Source organism: Pantherophis guttatus, chromosome 1 (genome assembly GCF_059756535.1).
Source record: "Pantherophis guttatus breed Tessera chromosome 1, ASM5975653v1, whole genome shotgun sequence".
NCBI classification, from domain to species: domain Eukaryota; kingdom Metazoa; phylum Chordata; class Lepidosauria; order Squamata; family Colubridae; genus Pantherophis; species Pantherophis guttatus.
The window spans coordinates 206633438-206652857 of record NC_142063.1 but is presented as its reverse complement, the minus strand read 5'-3'; the positions used below and the strand labels follow the sequence as shown (position 1 = coordinate 206652857).

At 37.1% G+C, this 19420-nt stretch overlaps 1 protein-coding gene across 1 annotated transcript in view; it reads right to left on the bottom strand.

The window, feature by feature from the left end:
• APOB (apolipoprotein B) overlaps positions 1-16581 on the bottom strand; it is a 50274-nt gene extending 33693 nt beyond the window's left edge. Inside the window, exons 1-12 of the mRNA XM_034432191.3 lie at positions 16476-16581; positions 10968-11083; positions 9850-9995; positions 7725-7878; positions 7408-7569; positions 6324-6448; positions 5886-5968; positions 4460-4682; positions 3069-3296; positions 1709-1826; positions 1462-1608; positions 648-856 (exon numbers count right to left, since the gene is read on the bottom strand). Of these exons, the coding sequence (XP_034288082.2) occupies positions 648-856; positions 1462-1608; positions 1709-1826; positions 3069-3296; positions 4460-4682; positions 5886-5968; positions 6324-6448; positions 7408-7569; positions 7725-7878; positions 9850-9995; positions 10968-11083; positions 16476-16539 (1775 nt within the window). The 5' untranslated portion in view covers positions 16540-16581. The remainder of the gene's footprint in view (positions 1-647; positions 857-1461; positions 1609-1708; positions 1827-3068; positions 3297-4459; positions 4683-5885; positions 5969-6323; positions 6449-7407; positions 7570-7724; positions 7879-9849; positions 9996-10967; positions 11084-16475) is intronic.
• Between the last annotated feature and the right edge of the window lie 2839 nt (positions 16582-19420).

The window sequence follows — 19420 nt, the reverse complement described above, 5'->3', positions numbered from 1 at the left end:
AAGTTCCAACAGCACAGAGAATTTTGGAAAATCTTTTCATTTAGGGGCAGGTCCACTTTTGATTTGTTCAGCTCTCTTTGATACATGCCTCAATTGGTAAGAGGTGCTCTTTAGCCTCCATCCACTTATGGAATCAGGCTTTGAGTTACAGAACAGAACAGAACAGAACAAAACAGAACAGAACAGAACAAAATTCTTCATTGGCCAAGTGTGATTGGACACACAAGGAATTGTCTCCAGTGCATAAGCTCTCAGTGTACACACAAACAACAAAATGATAAGTCATAGATCATAAATCATAAGATACAAACAACAATTGATAAGTCATAATATACCATTAGGAGAAGGTAATAGGGAATATGAGAGGTGGGAAATATAAGAAAATGAAAAGAGGACAAGGATAATAGCAATACAGCCTACTACATGGGTAGATATCTTTAGGCATAAGACAGTGCTGTGGGAGGTGTTTAGCAGAGTGATGGTATGGGGGAAGAAACTATTTTTGGGTCTAGTTGCTTTGAAATGTAATGAGTGGAGAAGTTGAAACAGTTTATGAAGTTTATGTAGTTATTCATTAAGGTTAAAAGCATAACTTCAACTAAAACATAAACAATGAAACAATTTCAGCAAATTTGAAAATGACTTACGGTTCATTGTAAAAATCAGTAGTATCTAAGACATTGGCAATGTGGGAAATTACAAAATTTTTCACTTGTTCATTCTTGTCCCTCAAAGCAATTTTAATGATTTTGGAAAAATCATTGGAAGAGTATTTCATCAGCAGGAGATAAGCCGCTAAACGTTTATCAGCTGGGGAAGAGGCCTCCTGGAAGACTCTAATTAGCATTCCGCGATCCTGAAATAAAAGAAAAATTTGTAGTATTTTCCTAAGCAGCTGTGATTAGTTTAATTATGCTAGATTTGCTATACTATGCTGGTTTAATTGCTATGGTGGGAAACATTTAGGATTTATTGCTTCACATTTAGACTCACCAGAGCTGTGGTGGTGCAATGGGTTGGAATGCAGTATTGCAGGCTAATTCTGCCCATAGCCAGGAGTTCGATCCTGACCAACTCATGGTTGACTCACCCTTCCCAGATTGTTGGGGCCAATATGCTGATTCTGTAAACCACTCAGAGAATGTTATACAGCACTATGGAGCGGTATATAAGTCTAGGTGCTATTGCTATTGATTATTTAATCCTCCAAATGTCTATTACACAAATAAAGGAATCATAAACTACATTCTTATGGAAAATCAAAATGTTTAAGTCCATTTTTGATATTAATATGATTAATAGAATCATATGGTTTCACTTTTAACCAAAACAATACCTTGAAACTAATTGAACCAACGTATGTGAAATTTGTTTTATCTTTAGATATAAGATTTCTTCGATACCCATAAAAAAACAGAATATTTGGAAAAGCATATTAAGTTACAAAATAGTCTGCTTTACCTCATCATTTAGTTCCATTTTTCTCAGTGCCTGAATAGCTGCTTTCTGGATGTCAAGGGATGCAACATTACTTCGAATACATAGTTTTAGGGATTGTTTCACATTGGGATTGATGTTTTCCAAAACGTTTCCCATATTGCCAATGGTCTGTGAACCACAACAGAAAATACAAGTTTAGAGTTTTTTTCTCCCCACCAAGGAATATTAATCTGCAATGTTAAAAGTTGATACTTTTACAAACAATTACCCTCAAGGTCAGGTAGGTGAGGTCCTCGTTCCCTGAACATTCATTGCCGATCAAAGATGTTAGAAAGTTTGCAACATCTGTTAATTCTGGTGTAATTATTTTTTTCTGGAAGTAGAATCTGGAAGATAGGAAGAAAACTTTGAAATATCTTTCAAAATTGCAGGATAATTTAATACGTAAAATTGGTAATTGGCAGATTGAGCGTTCATCTTCTTTGCAAAGCCACTTCATGTGTCCCATTACTATAGCTCTGTCAAATTTTAATCATGAGCTGCTACAAACTGACTTGTCAGTTTGTCACAATTAGAATATTTACCATAACAGTATATTAAAGGCAGATGTTCAATGTTAGCGTCTTTTAAAGGATGTGCTTTGGGGGACGTGGACAGAATGTATATGTTACTATCAATGTGTGAAATTAGGCATTTTATAGAATGGATAGGAAATCTAAAGAATGCCAAAAGTGATGTGTCAAAGTATAAAACATTTAATGGTTCACACATTTCCTAGGCATTGTATGCACTGCGAAAAGGCAAACTGTTGAAGTATAAAATACTCCAGGTAAAATGCAATTCTAGCCTTCCTCGTTGGCCAATATTGGTCTTTTTTCTCCTGTTTTTTTCTCAGTAAGAACGTCCTGTATTTTGCATTTCTTCTTTCACTTCCATATACAACTTTTCAATAAAGGGTTAGGGTTATTATATAGAATGCCTATGGCAAGTAAATCGCATATTAAAATAACCGAGACATTTCATGCTTTGTCTAAAAACATCACACGTTCTATAGATTTCCTAGGCAATCTATACAATGCCAGGTTTACACACATTGCTGGTAACATATATAATGTGAAAGTCATGACAATGAAAGCTCATGTAATAGTTCTCGTGTCCTCAAAGGGAATAATGAACCGCTAGCCTACCCAACTTCACATTGTTTATTTCTAAAATATACTTAAATAAACTTATTGTGAATAATTAAAAAGTATAAACAAACAAACAAGTAAATAAAACTCATCTATTGCTAATGTTACTCTTTCTCACTGCCTGGATCTAATTTCTTTGTTGCACAAAATGTATATGTCGAACTAATAAGATTGACACCCAAAGACATCACATATAGTATGTTTACCCTAATTAATCACCCTCTCACAATCAATATTCCTCTCTGTGAAAATAGGAGGGGACTTTTTTATAAGATGCTCATTTTCAGTCAATTAAAATGTTAATAGCGGTTTAATTTAAGCAATTCATTATTTTAACAGTTGCACTCCTAATGACAACTTTAGTGAATGCTGCATTAGCTAAATTATATTCCTAAGTAACATCTCTTCCTATCAAAAATATACTAAGTTGTCACATACCTATTCACTGAATGGCTCAAGGCATAGAAAGAAGCTCGGCTTGGATGAAACTCAGCCATATTTAGAATCTCCCGTATTGTTTTAGTGCACGGAGAAGGTAGCAGTCCCAAGCTGAATGTGACTGCATCTGCCACCAGAGGGTCAATGTCGCTAGTCCTCAATATTTGAAGGATAGCTCCGAAGCATTCTGGGGTTCCACACTGAATCAGGGCCTGGATTGTGATGGCTCTATTAAAAAAAAAAAGAAGAAGTAGCAGAGGAATTACAGAGTTGATTTAAAGGCACATTCACAGTACTGCTGCATTGGCCAATGTACAGTCCAATTTGTCAGTGATATATTTTACTGCTTCTGCCATAGAGTTAATTTAACTGTTTTTCTGTATAGATGAGCTACCAAAACACTTGGCTCCCAATATCTCTGAAAAATTAACCAATTAGAGTGATGATTGGCCAATAGTTATACTAAACCTTTTAGTTTTTCATGTTCTAGTTTCCCTACAAATTGATGCCAAAGCATAGCATTGTTGAGAGAACTCAGAAGTCCATAAATGTTTCATCCATTCCCTAATCCACAAAAATAAATAACTATAATATAATGGCATAACTCATCTTATAGAAGAAAATCCATAAGGTTGGTCCCAAATTTAATGATAGATAATACATGTAAATTGCTTTGAAATTATCTTGGCAAATGTTATTTTAAAATGGTTTTTGTAGGTTAATGTAGATTAATTTTGATGCAAAAAGATTCATTTTTTATGTATGTTGACAGGATTATGTCTGTTAGCCAACACATTCAATAAATGAATGAGCAATCATTCAATCAATATTGAATTCAATCAATATTCAATCATTCAATCAACATTCAATCAATTGAATAAATCCAGTTATTTGATGAAACATAAATGTTTCGAAAGAATCAAGATGTGGGCTGGTTCCAAAAATACTTTGTACATCAACAATATTCCAGACCACTGGAATTGGGCAGCCAATCAATTTAAATAAATAATAACCAAGTAAGTGGGAGTGGATGATTTTTTTCTCTTTCACATACCCTTTGATATTGGACTTTCTCTAAACTGGAGATGAGAATATATAGGGAGAAGTAAAAAATCCTTTCGCAAAAGTAGATTACCCACCTAGCAATATTGAGTCTTCTATGCTCTACTAGTAAAGCCTTTGTCCACTATTCTCCCTTACCCTGATTTATATTCACCAGCATTGTAAGCTCTGACTTATATATAAGCCCTGACTTATATTTGCCAGCTCAGTGTAAGTTGATTATGGCCAAGGCATACGGCCAAGGCATATGACTCAACATCCATTTTGTGACCTATTTATTTCCACTGCAGGGTTCTATTACAAAATGTCAACAGATGATGATGAAATACCTGGAAGTTTCCATCAACTTTGGCACCATTGGGCCAAGTGTGCTATTATGCAAGCTTCTCAGCCCAGTAACAAATCTGTAGAACAAGTTGGCTCTTTTATGGTTCTGCTGAGAGACTGACAGTTTTTTTAATTCTTGAAGACTTTTCAGAACGGCATCACCATGCCTGAGAATTTTGGCCTCCACATTCTCCAAAGACAGTTCTCTCTTTATCAGGCCAGTAACTGGGGAAATAAAAAAAAAAGGCATCTTTCAAAATGATACCATTACATCACTGCCAAGCTCAAAGGATAGTTGAATAATAAGTAGTTGTTTTGTGCTATTTCAACAGTTGGCTTTGTCTGAATGGAATTGCAGGTCCTTCCAACTGTAACCACTCATGCTCCCCTAAAGATACTCCAAAAAGTTGAAGGATCCTCTGGAACGATGTGAAATATGGATGCCTCTGGTGCATACAGGGAATAAGCAAAATCTAGATCCCTAACTTTGTTCTACTAATGCTCAGCCAGCATAAGGTACAACAGCTATTAACTTATTGCAGTACAGGTAGTTCTCAACTTACGACCACAATTGAGCCCAAAATTTCTGTTGCTAAATGAGACATTTGTTAAGTGAGTTTTGTCCCATTTTGCAACTTTTCTTGCCGCAATTGTTAAGTGATTGTTAAATCCAATTTGTAAGGCATTGTTCATGTCACCAGTGGTAAATAGATGTGGCTAACTAATCCTGATGGACTTAATATTGGTTTTTTTTTTTTAGAAGATGAACCAAAGACCTTGTTACCTTCTGTGCATGAGTCTTGAAGTACAAATCAAAACAGGTTGTGACAGTCCCTCTCTGTATTGCATGGGGGTAATTATTAAAATCCAATAAACATTATTTTCTTCCATTTCTCTTTCTCTACAGTCGTCTTAAATGTTGTGTTTGGCCTATGCACTGATTATTTTAAAATCTTCATTAAAGCTCCAAAGAAGCATAATAGTCAATGAGATACTGCATTCCACAACGGTGGCTGCTTCCATTTTTTTCTTATAATAGACAATTCTTCAATGAATTCATGAACTTAAATGCTTCCTTTAAGGCCTCCTCTAGGAAACCAGGCAGGTAAAATTTCAATTCCTTTTTTCCTCTATGGGATATATATATATATATATATATATCTGCATCCTGCAGATGGGGCTTCGCTTGTTTGTGAGGCCTGGTTTTTGGCAGGCCATGGCAAGATTTCCTGCTTTCTAGCGAAGTTAAACCATGCGGCACAGCTGATCGTCCGAAATACCGGTTCAGAGGAACCGGTAGGTTTTTTTTTTTACTACCGGTTTGCCCGAATCGGAGCGAACCGGTAGCATTTCACCCCTGTTTGGACCCCTGCCTTACATGACTCATAGGAACTAGATCAAAGTGAAAACCAGTGCTTAAAGACTTACCATCCATGTTCCTGTTGTTGATGTTGGCGATGTTTTCATATTTCAGAGTTTGAATGACTTTCGCCATCATGCCATATTGGTTTCTATTGCAATAAGGAAAAAAAGCAACAAAGCTTTCTATAAAGTATTCTATAATGTATGGTAAAAGGGGAAAGTAACAATATTAATAATATTTTTAGTAAGTAAGGGTCAGTAAATAGAGGAGGGAGTAAGGCGATGTTAAAATATTATGTAATCTGTTATGAATTAGGTTTTTGGTGTGAAGAAGTCACGGGGGGATGGGTGGCGAGGGGGGGTTAGGGAGGAGGGGGGGAAGGAAAAAAGGGGGAAAAATTTGTATTTGAAAACTTTTTCAATAAAAAAAAAAAGCTTTCATAAAGTAACATGGTGTTGTTTACAACCATAGACGTAAACTGTGATAAAGAAGATGCAGCTTACTTGTATGAAGAGGGCAGGAACAAGTGTTTCTCAGTGCAAATGGCTTCAGATATATGCTTTTTCTTTGTATCCACAGTGTAGTGGCAATGCTGGTTGCTGCTTATCAGGGTGGATAAAGGTGCATTCTACAAACAAAATTGGGGGTGAATTAGATTCAAAACTGAAACCACTCTAAGCTTATTTTTTTTAAAAAAAAATCCACAGGAGTTACTTTTGATCTGAGAGCCATAGAGGAGGGATCCACAGAGAGTTTCACCATTTCTCTAGAAGCCTGGTGCATTTTTATACTGTATTGGACTTCCTGACTATTTCCCTTGCTAAATCATTCTAGTACAAATGTGGGCAGAGCAAAGGAAGAATGGAACATCCAGTCCTTCTTCTACCTAAGCTGATGGGTCATCTTCAAACAGCCCTTGCTTATTTACAGTGATCAGAATAGCAGTTAGGGCTGCTGTCCTTAGAATATGCTTTCTGTGATGATTTGTTTAGCTTGTCATCTATTTTGGTGAGCCAGTGAGGACAGCAATTGCTTTGTTCAGGTGCTTTTGCTGCATTTCCATTTGGATACAAATATACAGTTAGATGTTCTTCCTTCTTTGGTAAAATCATATAAAACACCAGTTTAATCCATGCCTATCGCTATTCAATCTTCTGCAAGCAGTCATTTATATTAGCAACAATTTTAAATAACATATCGTCACAGAGTTGATAAAAGTGATTTGGAATTGTGGGTGGAGATGGTGGGTTTATTTTTTAGGCAGAGTGCCCCGATTTAATCTGAGATCTTCTGCATGTTGTGAATGCATGTCATAGGTTTAGAAAGGCCAATCCCAAGAACAAAACAAAGTGAGGACCTTAGATCATGACTCCTGCTAGAAACTTGCATTTCCCTTCTTAAATTTTAATTCTTGGTTGCTCATTTTTTAAAAAAAAATTCTTACTTGATGCCTGAGGAAAGAGAGTTCATCAAATATTGATAAAATGATAGCTGAATTTTGTAATGATAGTGATTATGGAAAATGTGGTGTGTCTCAGTCATATAACACAAATAGTGCCTATTTTCTGTCATGCTCCATGTACTTACCAAGCCTTTAATGAAAGCAATTGGGCTGACATAATCTCTGACAGGGTTGAAGTTCTCACAAGATTTCAGATTTCTTGTTATTTCAATGTCTGCTAAATTAGCAGTGTTGCCTTTTCCTTTTTTTACTTCAACGCTGCTGTCACATTCTCCATATACGGTATCCTACAAAGGCAAAAATACCACATTTCTCTATAGTCAACCAAAGCAAGTCTTGGTGACCCAAAGGCCACTTCTCACAGCGGCCACAGTTTGCCTGGCTCACTGAGCCATATTTAATCATATTAATTGAAAGAAAACAGGATAGATATGCTCTTTACCATGGGCAATGTTTGGATATTGTCTTCTGTCTCCGTTGGCACAAGAAGAGCAGAGATGATGCCTCTTTTGATGTTGAGTATATGGGTAGCTTCACTGTCCACAGGATATAGCTCAACATTCCTCTCATCCTGAATCTTGACTTTCAGCTCATATCTGTCAAAAAAACACACCCCGTTACATATTTAGAGAAAGAAAAGCATTGTTTAACATTAGAATATAAAACAGGGGACCTCTAAGAAAACTGCTGTAGTGTAGAATGGTCTGCTTCATGTTCCAGCCAATCCTGTCTTCTAGCATCTTCTGTTTGTTTTTCTAACCATCTAGTTCTTGGACCTATTCTCCGGTATCTATTTCCACTTGGAGGTTCCAAAACATTTTGGATTGCTATGGCTTGTTTCTATCTTCAAGAGCTTTTTAAGTATGTTTCTCGATGCACCAATTGCTTGCACCATCCTCATGAATCACCTCAGTTACTGTCAATCTTCTCATGATGCTTGGCAGTATATCATTCTCTGAACTGAATTTGTTGACACCAGGCAGTCTTATAAAGGAACCTACATCGGTTTGAAAACCTTTACGTGTAATAGCTGATGGTCATATTTTTCCTAAACTCTTTTATGTTGTAAAATAGCCCCATGCCTAGCATATTGTCTCTCCAGCTATTCTCTAAGATAGAACTTTATATAGATTTGCATTACATATATATATAAACAATCATCTGCAAGCTTCTCTGTTATCGTTGAAAAATATAGATATATCTCCTCTCCAGATTGTAGGATCTCCACCAGATCATATCTACTTTTTTTTTTAAAAAAAGAAAATATTACAATATATGTCACGATGCATAAGGAAAACAAAAGAGAGAAGGAGAAATCCCAAGGTTTTATTTGGCCTAATGCATTTCAGAAAATGTGTTCCTTTTTTTTTTAAAAAAAAAAGAAAAACTTTTTTTATTTGCAATGGAACATTTTTGAAAAAAGAGGGGTTTTTTTTTCTGAAATGCCTCAGGACATTTTTTCACATTTGTACCTGGGATTCTTCTTTCTCTCTTTTTATGTGTTTCTGTTTAAAATGCATTGTGGCGATTGCTGGTGACATGGTTTTAACTGTTGTAATAGCGAAGAGCACGATCCTTCCTTGTCCATATACAATTTTGTATGTCCAGAACTGCTTAGCAAAGCTCTGTTCTCAAACCACCTTCTGTTTGAAATGTTACCGTTCTTCCAACAATTGGTTTGCAGACCAAAAAAAAAAAAAAAAATCATGGGAGTGTTTTTCAGAAATTTATTTTATAGGTGACTTGCAAAAATGGGCTGTTTTTTTTTTTTTTACTGAATTTGTGTTTCACAGCTTTGGAAAAAAATGAAAGAGTGTTTGGAAATCTAAAACCTTTCCTTCTTACATGCCTGCAAAAGAGATTTCCAGCTGGATGCTTTACGACAATCATCAAAGACAATCCAGACTATTGATGTTCTGCTCAGAGTCTGAGTACTGTTGCACCATTACTCTTCCCTGGTTCCATAAAGAACATTAGAAAGCTGATCACTAAAGATCTGAAGAAAAACAGGCTTCGGGATAAGATAAGGCTACTTGCTTCAAAGCTTATGGAATGCTGTAGCGACACACTGTGTCTGAGCATAGTATAAAAGCTGTCTGCAACAGAACTGTACAGTTTATTCTCTGGTTCTTCCTTTGGGACACAACTGACATGATAGCAGATTCCACTATTTGAGGGGCTGCCACAAAGAAGAGGGGTTCAACTTATTTTCCAAAGGACCAGAAGGCAAGACAAGAAACAATGGATGGAAACTAATCAAGTAGAGAAGCAACCTGGAATATTTAAGGAGAAACTTCCTAACAGTGAGGACAATTAACCAGTGGAACAGCTTGCCTTCAGAAGTTGTGGGTGCTTCATCACTAGAGGTCTTTAAGAAGAGACTGGACAGCCACCTGTCTGAAATGGTATAGGGTCTCCTGCACAAGCAGGGGGTTGGACTAGAAGACCTCCAAGGCCCCTTCCAACTCTATTCTGATTGGATTGCTCAGTATTCAATGTCACTCACATCAGAAAACATTTAGCTAGCATTAGAATCCTATAGAAAATCAGCTAGGACTTTTTCTTACTGGGACATGGCAGCGTTAAATTCATCTGAGTTCTTCGATTTCTTCAACAGAGCCCTTCCCTGGACATCAATACCATATACCTCTTCGAGGGTACACTGGTTTATCCTCAGGACAAAATTATGGAGTTGTGGAACTTCCAGCTCAACCTGAAAACAGAGAAGTTTAAAGGTGTAAAACCCTGGTTATGAAGCCAATTAGTCTAGAATCACTTGGGCATATCATGCAGGGTGTTTTCAGAACAGCACAGCTACTTTCCAGTGTGACTGTGCGCAGATGGCTGGGGAGCTTGCTACTTAATTACTTAGCTGCAGTAATTAAGATGTTTAAAAGAGAGCAGTGGAATTAACCCCAGGGAAGGAGGGGAGCACCCATGCCATTGCTGTACGAAATAAAATTAGAATTCAGGGCTTCAGTTCATCATTGTGCTACTATCGTTTGATATACATTAGTTCATTTCCACAGTTTTGACTAGAATGCTATGCAGATTAGGTGGGATTGTGGTCAGAGAAATCTGTTATATAGAGGAGTTATTTATGCCTGTTATAATAATAATAATAATAATAATAATAATAATAATAATAATAATAATAATAATAATAATAATAAACCCGTACCTTTTCTCTAGCTTTAGCCAGGAACGACTTCCTAGGAATGAACTTTAAACATCTGTACTTTGTATTTAGCACATATGAGATCTAGAGGAGGGGTCCCTAACCCCCAGGCTGCGGCCTAGTGCCAGGCTGCAGCCCGTTCAGATCTGGGCTGCGAAAGTGGTGGGTAAGAATGTGCGTGAAGCTGCATTTCTGAAAGCAGCGAATGTGTGAAACTGTCCCTTCTCCCCCACTGCCCTGCCACCTCTACCCATCCACCGAGCTGGAAAGGAGGGAGACCCCTGATCTCAAGTCATTAGCTAAAATCAGCCATTTAAACTTAATTACAATAACAACTATTAGGATTTTTTTTCTGTGCTGCTTTTTTTTGAGGTTTACGATCTCTTTGCCATATGTGAATTCACCGTCTACTAGAGAAATGTTTGAACATAGTTTTAAGGTGCTGGTATGTTTAAAAAGATGTATTGCCTGATAATCTGCAAATATTTGATCCTTCTCCTCCCTTACCTTGCACTTAATTTTTGAGCCACTGTGGGAATCTGCTGTTCCAGCCACACCATTTGTGATTTCTGTTTCATAATCATAGATGTACTTTCTGAAGGGCTTAAATCTGTTTGCATCTCCTAGAAGACATAAGTATGTTTGTATGAATTTCCCTTCACAATTATTTGGATTTAAATGATTGCAAAATAAGTACAGATCTCCATCTTGCGATCCATTCTGGTAAATAACTTATTTACATAGAACTTACCGGTATTTTTTTTCTTTTTGTGTCATTTATTTTCTCAAGACACTTTGAGATACTATAAACAATTCTGCATAAAAATGGTTACTTTGTCAGGATACATCGGAATACATTCAAGACCAGATCTTATTCTGTGACACAAGTCATTGGATTAATTTGGAAATATAAACATATTTCTCCTTAATCTTTCTGTTAGGTTCTCTTGAGGTTAAAATGAAGTACATATAATGTTTTGAGCTCTTTGGAGAAAGCACAAAGCTTAAAACAAGTTTCACAAAGCAGTTACTTTCTATGATTATGCCACCTCATATATTTAAATGTAGACAGCATAGTGAGATGCATTGCAAAACAATATTATCTTTTTTTTTTTAATTTGATTTATATGCCGCCCTTCTCCGGAGACTCAGGGCGGCTTACAATGCGTTAAGCAATAGCCTTCATTCTTTTGTATATTTTATAATATAAAATATTATTATTCCTTATAATATAATAAGCTTTTCTAGCTACCATGCTCCTGTTGCAGTGGTGGGTTGCTCCTGGTTCGGTCTGATTCTATAGAACCGGTAATAAAACCAGCGGGAGGCTCCTCCCACCCACCACGACATAATCATGGGTGATCTGCGCATGCGGTCCCATTGCAAACCGGTAGTAAAGGTAAGTAGAACCCACCCCTGCCCTGTTGGGTCAGGATTATGGGAGTTGTATAACCCCACTCATCTGGAAGTATGATCTTTTGCATGTATGGTATTCATGATATACAGGAACGACTAAATGAAAGCAATCAGTTGATGAGCATTACTATTTCAGTCCCCATAGTAGTGGTCTTGAAAAGAAAAGCGCTAGATACCTTTATTAGTATTTTCTCAAATAGGTTGACCAAGCATTCTTCTTCCTACATCTAAATATAATGTCAGTGTTGACTTCTAAGCCTCCAAAAATCCCACTTCTTCCTCCTTTCCTTCTTTTGCAAAGCCACCGTTACAAAGCTAATAAGCTTAACAATGAAAAGAAAAAAAAATCTGGACAATTTCTGCGTTTGATTGAAAGAGTGAGATTGCCATGTTGTCTGTAGATGGCGCCAAAGAGCTACGTTTGGAAAAACAAAGCTTATCAGGGGACAGAGAGCAAACAAACTCACCGGATACTTTGACCCTCAAGAAGAACACCATGTAATCAGCCAAGCATTTAAGAATAAACAAGTTTTCCAGAGTTGCTCATAAGCACTTTCTGATCTTTGACTCTTGTGATTTTAATCTGCAAATTCTACTAATATTTCATTTTCAAGTCAATTTTCTCCTTCTGTCCTTTCCTTGCCATTTCATATGTTGTGTGTATTGCTGTTATGTGTGAAAACTTAAAAACAGATGTCAACAGTTCCCAATTATAATTCTGGGGAATAAAATATTGTGCTTCTTCCTTTATTCTGCCCTTCTTCCACAACCATCAAAAAATATGCCAAAAGCAAAGTAAACGCTACTTGGAATATCAAAAGTACAACAATACTAGTTTGTTTTCCAGCCATACAGTATATGAAGCTAAAATTCTTTCAGTTTTCTGAAAGCAATTTACTTGGATTGCCTGAGTAGAATTTATACATCATTACTGTAATTGTTTTAGAGGAAGAGGGTTTAGTAGTGGAGAAAAAAAATATATTTTGCAATCCACTGGGCAAATAAAATCACCAGCACATTAAACACAAGTGGATAGCTCCTAGAAAATTGCATAGCCAATTTTTAAAAAGTATTGCGTGTACATTTACTTACTTGCATGTATTTTGTCACATTCCCTATTCCCCTCACCCTGTCCCAAATCTGAATCAGATTTTAAATACTGAAATATTGTTTCAAAGAGTGTAAAGAGTTTCTTCTACTACCGTGTTTTCCTGAAAATAAGACCCTGTCTTATATTTTTTTTAAATCCTGAAATAAGCGCTTGGCCTTATTGCCATGTGCTCAAAAGCCTGATTGGGCTTATTATCAGGCTGTTTTGGGGGAAACAGGGTATTAGCTTCCAAGTGATTGGTTAACTAATGATGGGCCAACAATTTAGTATTGATTCTTAGTGACCACATAGATTTAAGTTTTCTAAAAGTATCTGTTCTTCAGTTGGACTCTTCAGGCTGTGTTCCTATACAGCCACCTTACTGTTGATCAGCCTCTTCTCTTCTCTTTCCTTCCTTGTCTACCACCATGGTAATAGACAAGGAAGCAGGGTGTTTGCAAAGGCCTCCAAAATATGAGAAGTCTGATTTACCCTATAATCCATTTATTTCCTTGACTATCTATGGGATTCTCAAAAGCCTTCTCTTACATCAAAGTGGTAAAGTGTCAGCATTTTTTTTTCTGTCCTGCTTTTCAAAGTCCAGATTTGGCTTCCATAGAGCATCACAAACAAAATAATTGTCTGCAACATATTAATCTTTATTAGCTATAGATCCCAGGCAATTAATATTATACAGGCATAATAACTTTTGTGGCTTGCTCACTCTTCTCCCAAGTTTGAACGGTTCATAATAAAGATTATACACATAACCGTGTATAATTTTGTTGCACATATTGGCATATACTCTGTGACAGCCCAACCTGAAAATTTACTTAATGATTATTCTATAACAGCCAGGAAAAAGAAGGAATCACATAAAGGAAGATATTAAAAAGGAATTACTTGAACAAACAGGGCTTTTATTATGAATAAAATACTTATTCAAGTAACTCCTTTCATCTTCTGCAGAATGAAAGTCTTCTGTAGAATAATAAATTTTATTCTGTAGAGTAAATTAAAAAATGCAATTAATTGTGCCCTTTCCAGCTCATTTGTCCAGCAACAATTAAGGCGATATAACTAGCAAAATACAACCCTAATAAAGAATCATGTGATACTGTCTGGTCTTACATTTGGGATAGATTCTTGTGCAAGCATCTTTGTAGTCTATAAAACCTTTTATGAATAGGAAACAAAGGCCCAGGAATTTCTCTCTTTACAAAATGGGTATAGTTTAATTTTTTTAATGTTATAGACTGCTATTGTATTAAATCAAGTATCAGATGAATAGGCCTTTTTATGGGCTTGATAATAAAAACAATGAAAATTTTTTAAAAAATCAAACCTCACAGCTCCAATTGTGTACTATATTAGTAAAATGCAGTAGAGTTTCTATGAAACTATACTGTTTACAGTATATGATTTTAAAGTATTAAGGCGGTGGTCCATTTCAGAGGCTACGTTAGCTTAAGCTTGTTGATTGAACTGTACAACTAGGTTGATTTTTTATCTTTGTTAACAGGAGGTCAATCTTTTGCGTTGGGTAGTATTAACAGTTAAGACAGAAATGCCTGGATGATCAGAAAACAGCAGTTCATGTTTGATTGGCAAATGTACGAGTGAAGATCATTCTAGCAAATATCAGCACCATTTACTACAAAACCTGGACATGACTGTTTCAGTGAGATAAAACATGTAATTCATACATGGCTCTGACTGAATTATTTTTTAAAAAAAATGTTTTATATTACTATCTATGTTTCTGTCTATGTGCTTCTGGTCAAGACCAGTAGAAAGAGACACTCAATTTGGACTAAATAAGTATCTCCCAAAACTGATGCATATTCTAAACCTGTTCTAGAGTTTTGTGGAACCAAGAGCCAGTTTGGTCTAGTGGTTAAAGCATCAGGCAAGAAACTAACAGACCATGAGTTCTAGTCTCACCTTTGGCATGAAAGTCAACAGCTCTCTCAGCCCAGAATCATTGTGGGAAAAATTAGAGGAGGAAAGTGTGTTGGATATGTTTGTTGCCTTGAATCATTTATAAAAGAATAATGAATAACAATAAACCTCTCTGCAAGCAAGATTCTCTTAAGTCTCTTCACATAATACTGAGCCCATTGGACGTAACCCATAAGTATCCCTGCGTGTTTATCCAAGTCTTGATAAATCCAACTTGCTTTATATCAGAAGCCAGTGAGTCCCATCATTAACATTTAGAATCTAGTGGAGGAAATGATCTTGCTGAATGCTGTTTTTTTTTAGTAGGCAATGAACGCACAGAGAAGCAACTTCATTGTCTGGAATATGACAACCATTCAGATACAAAAAGAAACAAGACACAAACTCCTGTAAACTTATTTTGTTCCAAACAATACGATTCCATCCAAGCATATCCTTTCTTAAATGTATCAATTAGGCAATCCTCTATGGAAATAAGTACAAGTACTCAAATACAACCTTGAACGCAATACCAGACAAATAACTTAAGTACTTCAGGCTTGGAAAAAAATCAGATCTATCCATGAAGGGGCACCTGAGAAAAAACACTTGAAATGCAAAGTTTTGTAGATCTGGCTGATTTGTAAATAGTGTTAATAAATAATACATGATAAAATAAAGAGGGCATTAGGCTGCCATGTTGAATTCAGTTAACATTTGCATTTGGCTCAAGTGATACTGTGTTTCCCCCAAAATAAGACCCTGTCTTATATTTTTTTGAACCCTGAAATAAGTGCTTGGCCTTATTGACATGAGCTCAAAAGCCCGATTGGGCTTATTATCAGGGGATGTCTTATTTTGGGGGAAACAGGATAGCCTTGGAGATTTGCTCCCTGAAAGCTGTATTTATGATTGCAAGTGCATCATTGTTCAATCCTATCCTCTGCCTCAAAATGGATGCACTCCCAAGGTGGGATCTAAGGTATGTCTTCGTGATACAACCACTATTGACTGTTATTGGGAGTCTCCTAAGCAATAACTTAGGTAAAGATTTAATTTTCAAGCTGCAAACTGTGTTGTTGTTTATATATTTTTAAACAACAGCCAAAACCACACTGGAGATTCACAAGAAAAAAAGTAGGATATAAATCTAAGAAAGAAACTCTTTGGCAGAAGGGATCCCCATAAGCAAATGCTATCCTAAAAATAAGCAGAACCAGCAATTCTAGAACATTCTTATAAACTATTCCAACACATCAGATCATTTGTTCGATTCCCGATATTTCCTATAAAGTTGAAATCATATGTATGCTGAGCCCAGACCATACACTTGACTTTATGCTAATATGGAAGGTATGTGAAACAAATCATTTGTATGCCAATGGGCCAGATCCAGAACCATTCTTAATTTAATAAATTCCTTACAACAACATGCCATAATTCTAATCATTTGTCAAAACCGCTCTTACTATTAGCCACCTGACTACTGTATGTTTTCACATCAAGGTTGTTTCTCAAGTTAAAAGAACCGACCCTCTCCCCCAACCACCTGACAGGTCTCTACTTACGTGTTAAAGCCTCATTGCTTAGCAGAAGCAGCAGCAACAGGGGCCACAGCTGTGGGTGCCCCATGTTGAAAGGCAACCTTGGGGCTGCTCTGCTCCCTTCTGCTTCTCGTACTCCAACAACAAAGTCAGTTTGACTGTCCCTACTTGGACCTGCCTTTAAATACTCCCTGTCAAAGCAGCTGAGCCAAAGGGTTTGAGAGTGCTCAGAGCAAATTGCAAAAGGTCCAAAGGTTATAGTCCTGCATCCTCTTTGCAAAAGCCCCAGCAAGCTACTCTGAGCTGGTTCAGCCCGTGCCAATGGGTGTTAGAAGGCACAGGGAACAGAATAACCCTTTGAAATTGCAGCACTTGTACAGTCACATCTTATCACTGATGGGGGAGATTTCATAACAAGGGCTTGCAAAAATCATGCCTAGCTATAAAGCCAAAGGAACCTATCACCTCGGGAGAAAATATATTCAGTGCACTAGCTAAAAGCACTGAATAGAAAATAATACCCAAAGGGTATCCTTTGATCTAGAGTACAACTATAAGTATAACCACCAACCAATTCAGTTTGCCAAAGATCTGCCAAGTTGGCTTACTACCCCAAAGCATCTGGGACTTTCCAACCGTTAAGCAGATTCTGTCTAGCTATTTATCATCTTATTTGGGTTTTTAGAGGCTTTGGTCCCAGCTTTACTAGCCCCTCCTCTGGCTCCACCTTTCCCCTCCATTTCCTATGGGAACCTTGCACTGGATTTACCTGCAGGGGTATTAGATCATGAGAGCACTCTTAAAAGACCCTTTTAACTGCATGGCAAGAAAGTTCATGTGCACCAATAGTCCAGACCAGGGACATAAATGGCAGTCATAACAGGTTCGCTATTCTAAGAATTTATATTCCACCTTCCTACCAAAAATTGGAAGTTAAGCACACAGAATTCACAAAAAGGAAGGAATGGTTTCTTGCTAAGCACCAAGGTCTTTCTAAAACGTTGCAAGCAGGAAAATTGGGAGAGTTCCCCTATAATGTGTTCTTTGGGGATTTAATTAAAGCAAAGAAACTCGAGAGGGTGCATACAAATGGAGAAATGGTGGTACTATACAATGAAAAGTGCAACAATAACACAGCACATATATTCCTTGATTGCCTCCATAGCTAAATGGATGTAGAAACACAAATTCCATCTTAGGCTTATTCCAAAATCATTTTTCCTTTGAAAGAATGTAGAAAATAAAATTTATTTTTTCCAAATCAAACACAAACTGATAGGGGGGAAAAATGCTGGATAGCTTCTCTGCCCTACATTAGAATTGTTGGTCAGTCTACGTTTTAGATCCTACCAAAGAGAATAACATTTAGTCTTTGAGTGAGCTGAAGATTGTGGTCTTAGCAGGGAAGAAGATCATATGATATACAGTACTTCTCCATACAAGTACATTGGCAATATGGAGGTTCTGTGTTGGATACAATCTTTATGTTTTTAGACAGGGAATTTATAGTACATCTAAACTTATAGTACATCTAAAAGAAGACTCAATTTGGTCTAGTGGTTAAAGCCTAGGACTAGAAACCAGGAGATCGTGAGTTCTAGTCCCGCCTTAGGCATGAAAGCTGGCTGGGTGGCTTTGGGCCTGTTACTTTCTCTCTCAGCCTAACTCACCTGACAGGGTTTGGTTGTGGGGAAAATAGGAGCAAGAAGGAGTATTATATATTATATATAAAGTCCCAAAATGTACTTGAGTCACCAGAATGCCAAAGACAGAGACCCAAGAAGAGGCTTGGAAAAAAATATCAGCTTTTATTTGTACAAAGAAGAACTGGGTAGACATTCCACAACATACAGACAAAGAGCATGCAGTGAAAGGCCACACCTTGGGGAAGGTCTGGCGCCTTTTTATACCTCCAGAGACATCAGCTTAGTACCCAATTCTGGCCCATGCCTTCCTTGTAGCCCTGCATTGGCTTTGCAGCAAGGAACAGGGGGGCTGAGTGATTAGCAACAGAGGTATTTGACTGATGTTACCCTGCCAAACCATGACATAATTCACACCAGGCGCTGACTTGTACACAAAAACAAGATAATAGGAGTTAGATTATTGGTAGAAACAAATGGCAGATGCAATTCTAATTCTTAGCAAAGCAATTCTTACGGAAGCGAAATAGCACCAGCAAGTTATTATTATGTCCCAGTAATTCTACCTATTCTACTATTATTATGTTCTCTTCAATATGTTCCCTGCCTTGAATTATTTATAAAAATAATAAAGGCAGGATAAAAATAAATAAGAATAAGCCAGTGATCAGCATGTGCGCATGCGTGGCAGTAACCGGAAGACTGCTGGCTGGCATGTATGTGCGTGCCGGAAACCGGAAGTTCATTTTCCAGTGTGCGCACATGCCCCCTGGGCAGCTCCTCTTCCTGGTCATGGCCCAGACGAGCGCACAAAGTGCTCCCTTTTTGGCACTTGGTGTTGAAAAGATTCACCATCACTGTTGTAGGGAAAAAAGTTCTCATGGCTGAATAATTTGGTGTGAGAGCAAAAGCGATGGGATGGAGTTACCCTTTCTTTCTTCTCATTATCTCATCTCATCCCTACTAGTCCACCTCCAGCTTTCTGGGAACAAAGAGTAGCCAAGGGGCTTTTGACCAGGGCATCTTTGAGTAGGACTTAAGCTTCAATTCCTGTTTCCAAGGCTACCTCAGGCTTAGAGAAACCCGTAGCAGTTCTTTTCACTGTTTGTGTTAACACTCTTTTGAGAGAACTCTAAAATGTAAATTTAGGTTAGAGATTATCTGCTGATAGTAGCTGGTGTCTAGGAAGTGAAGGGAACAGGTGTTATTTAGTAACAGGAGGACATCTTCTTTACAGCTAATGGGTTTTTTTTCTGTTCATTTTAAAGAAAGCTTAGCGAAGGAAAGGAAAATGTCTACACATCTGTTCATAGGAAATCGCTTTGA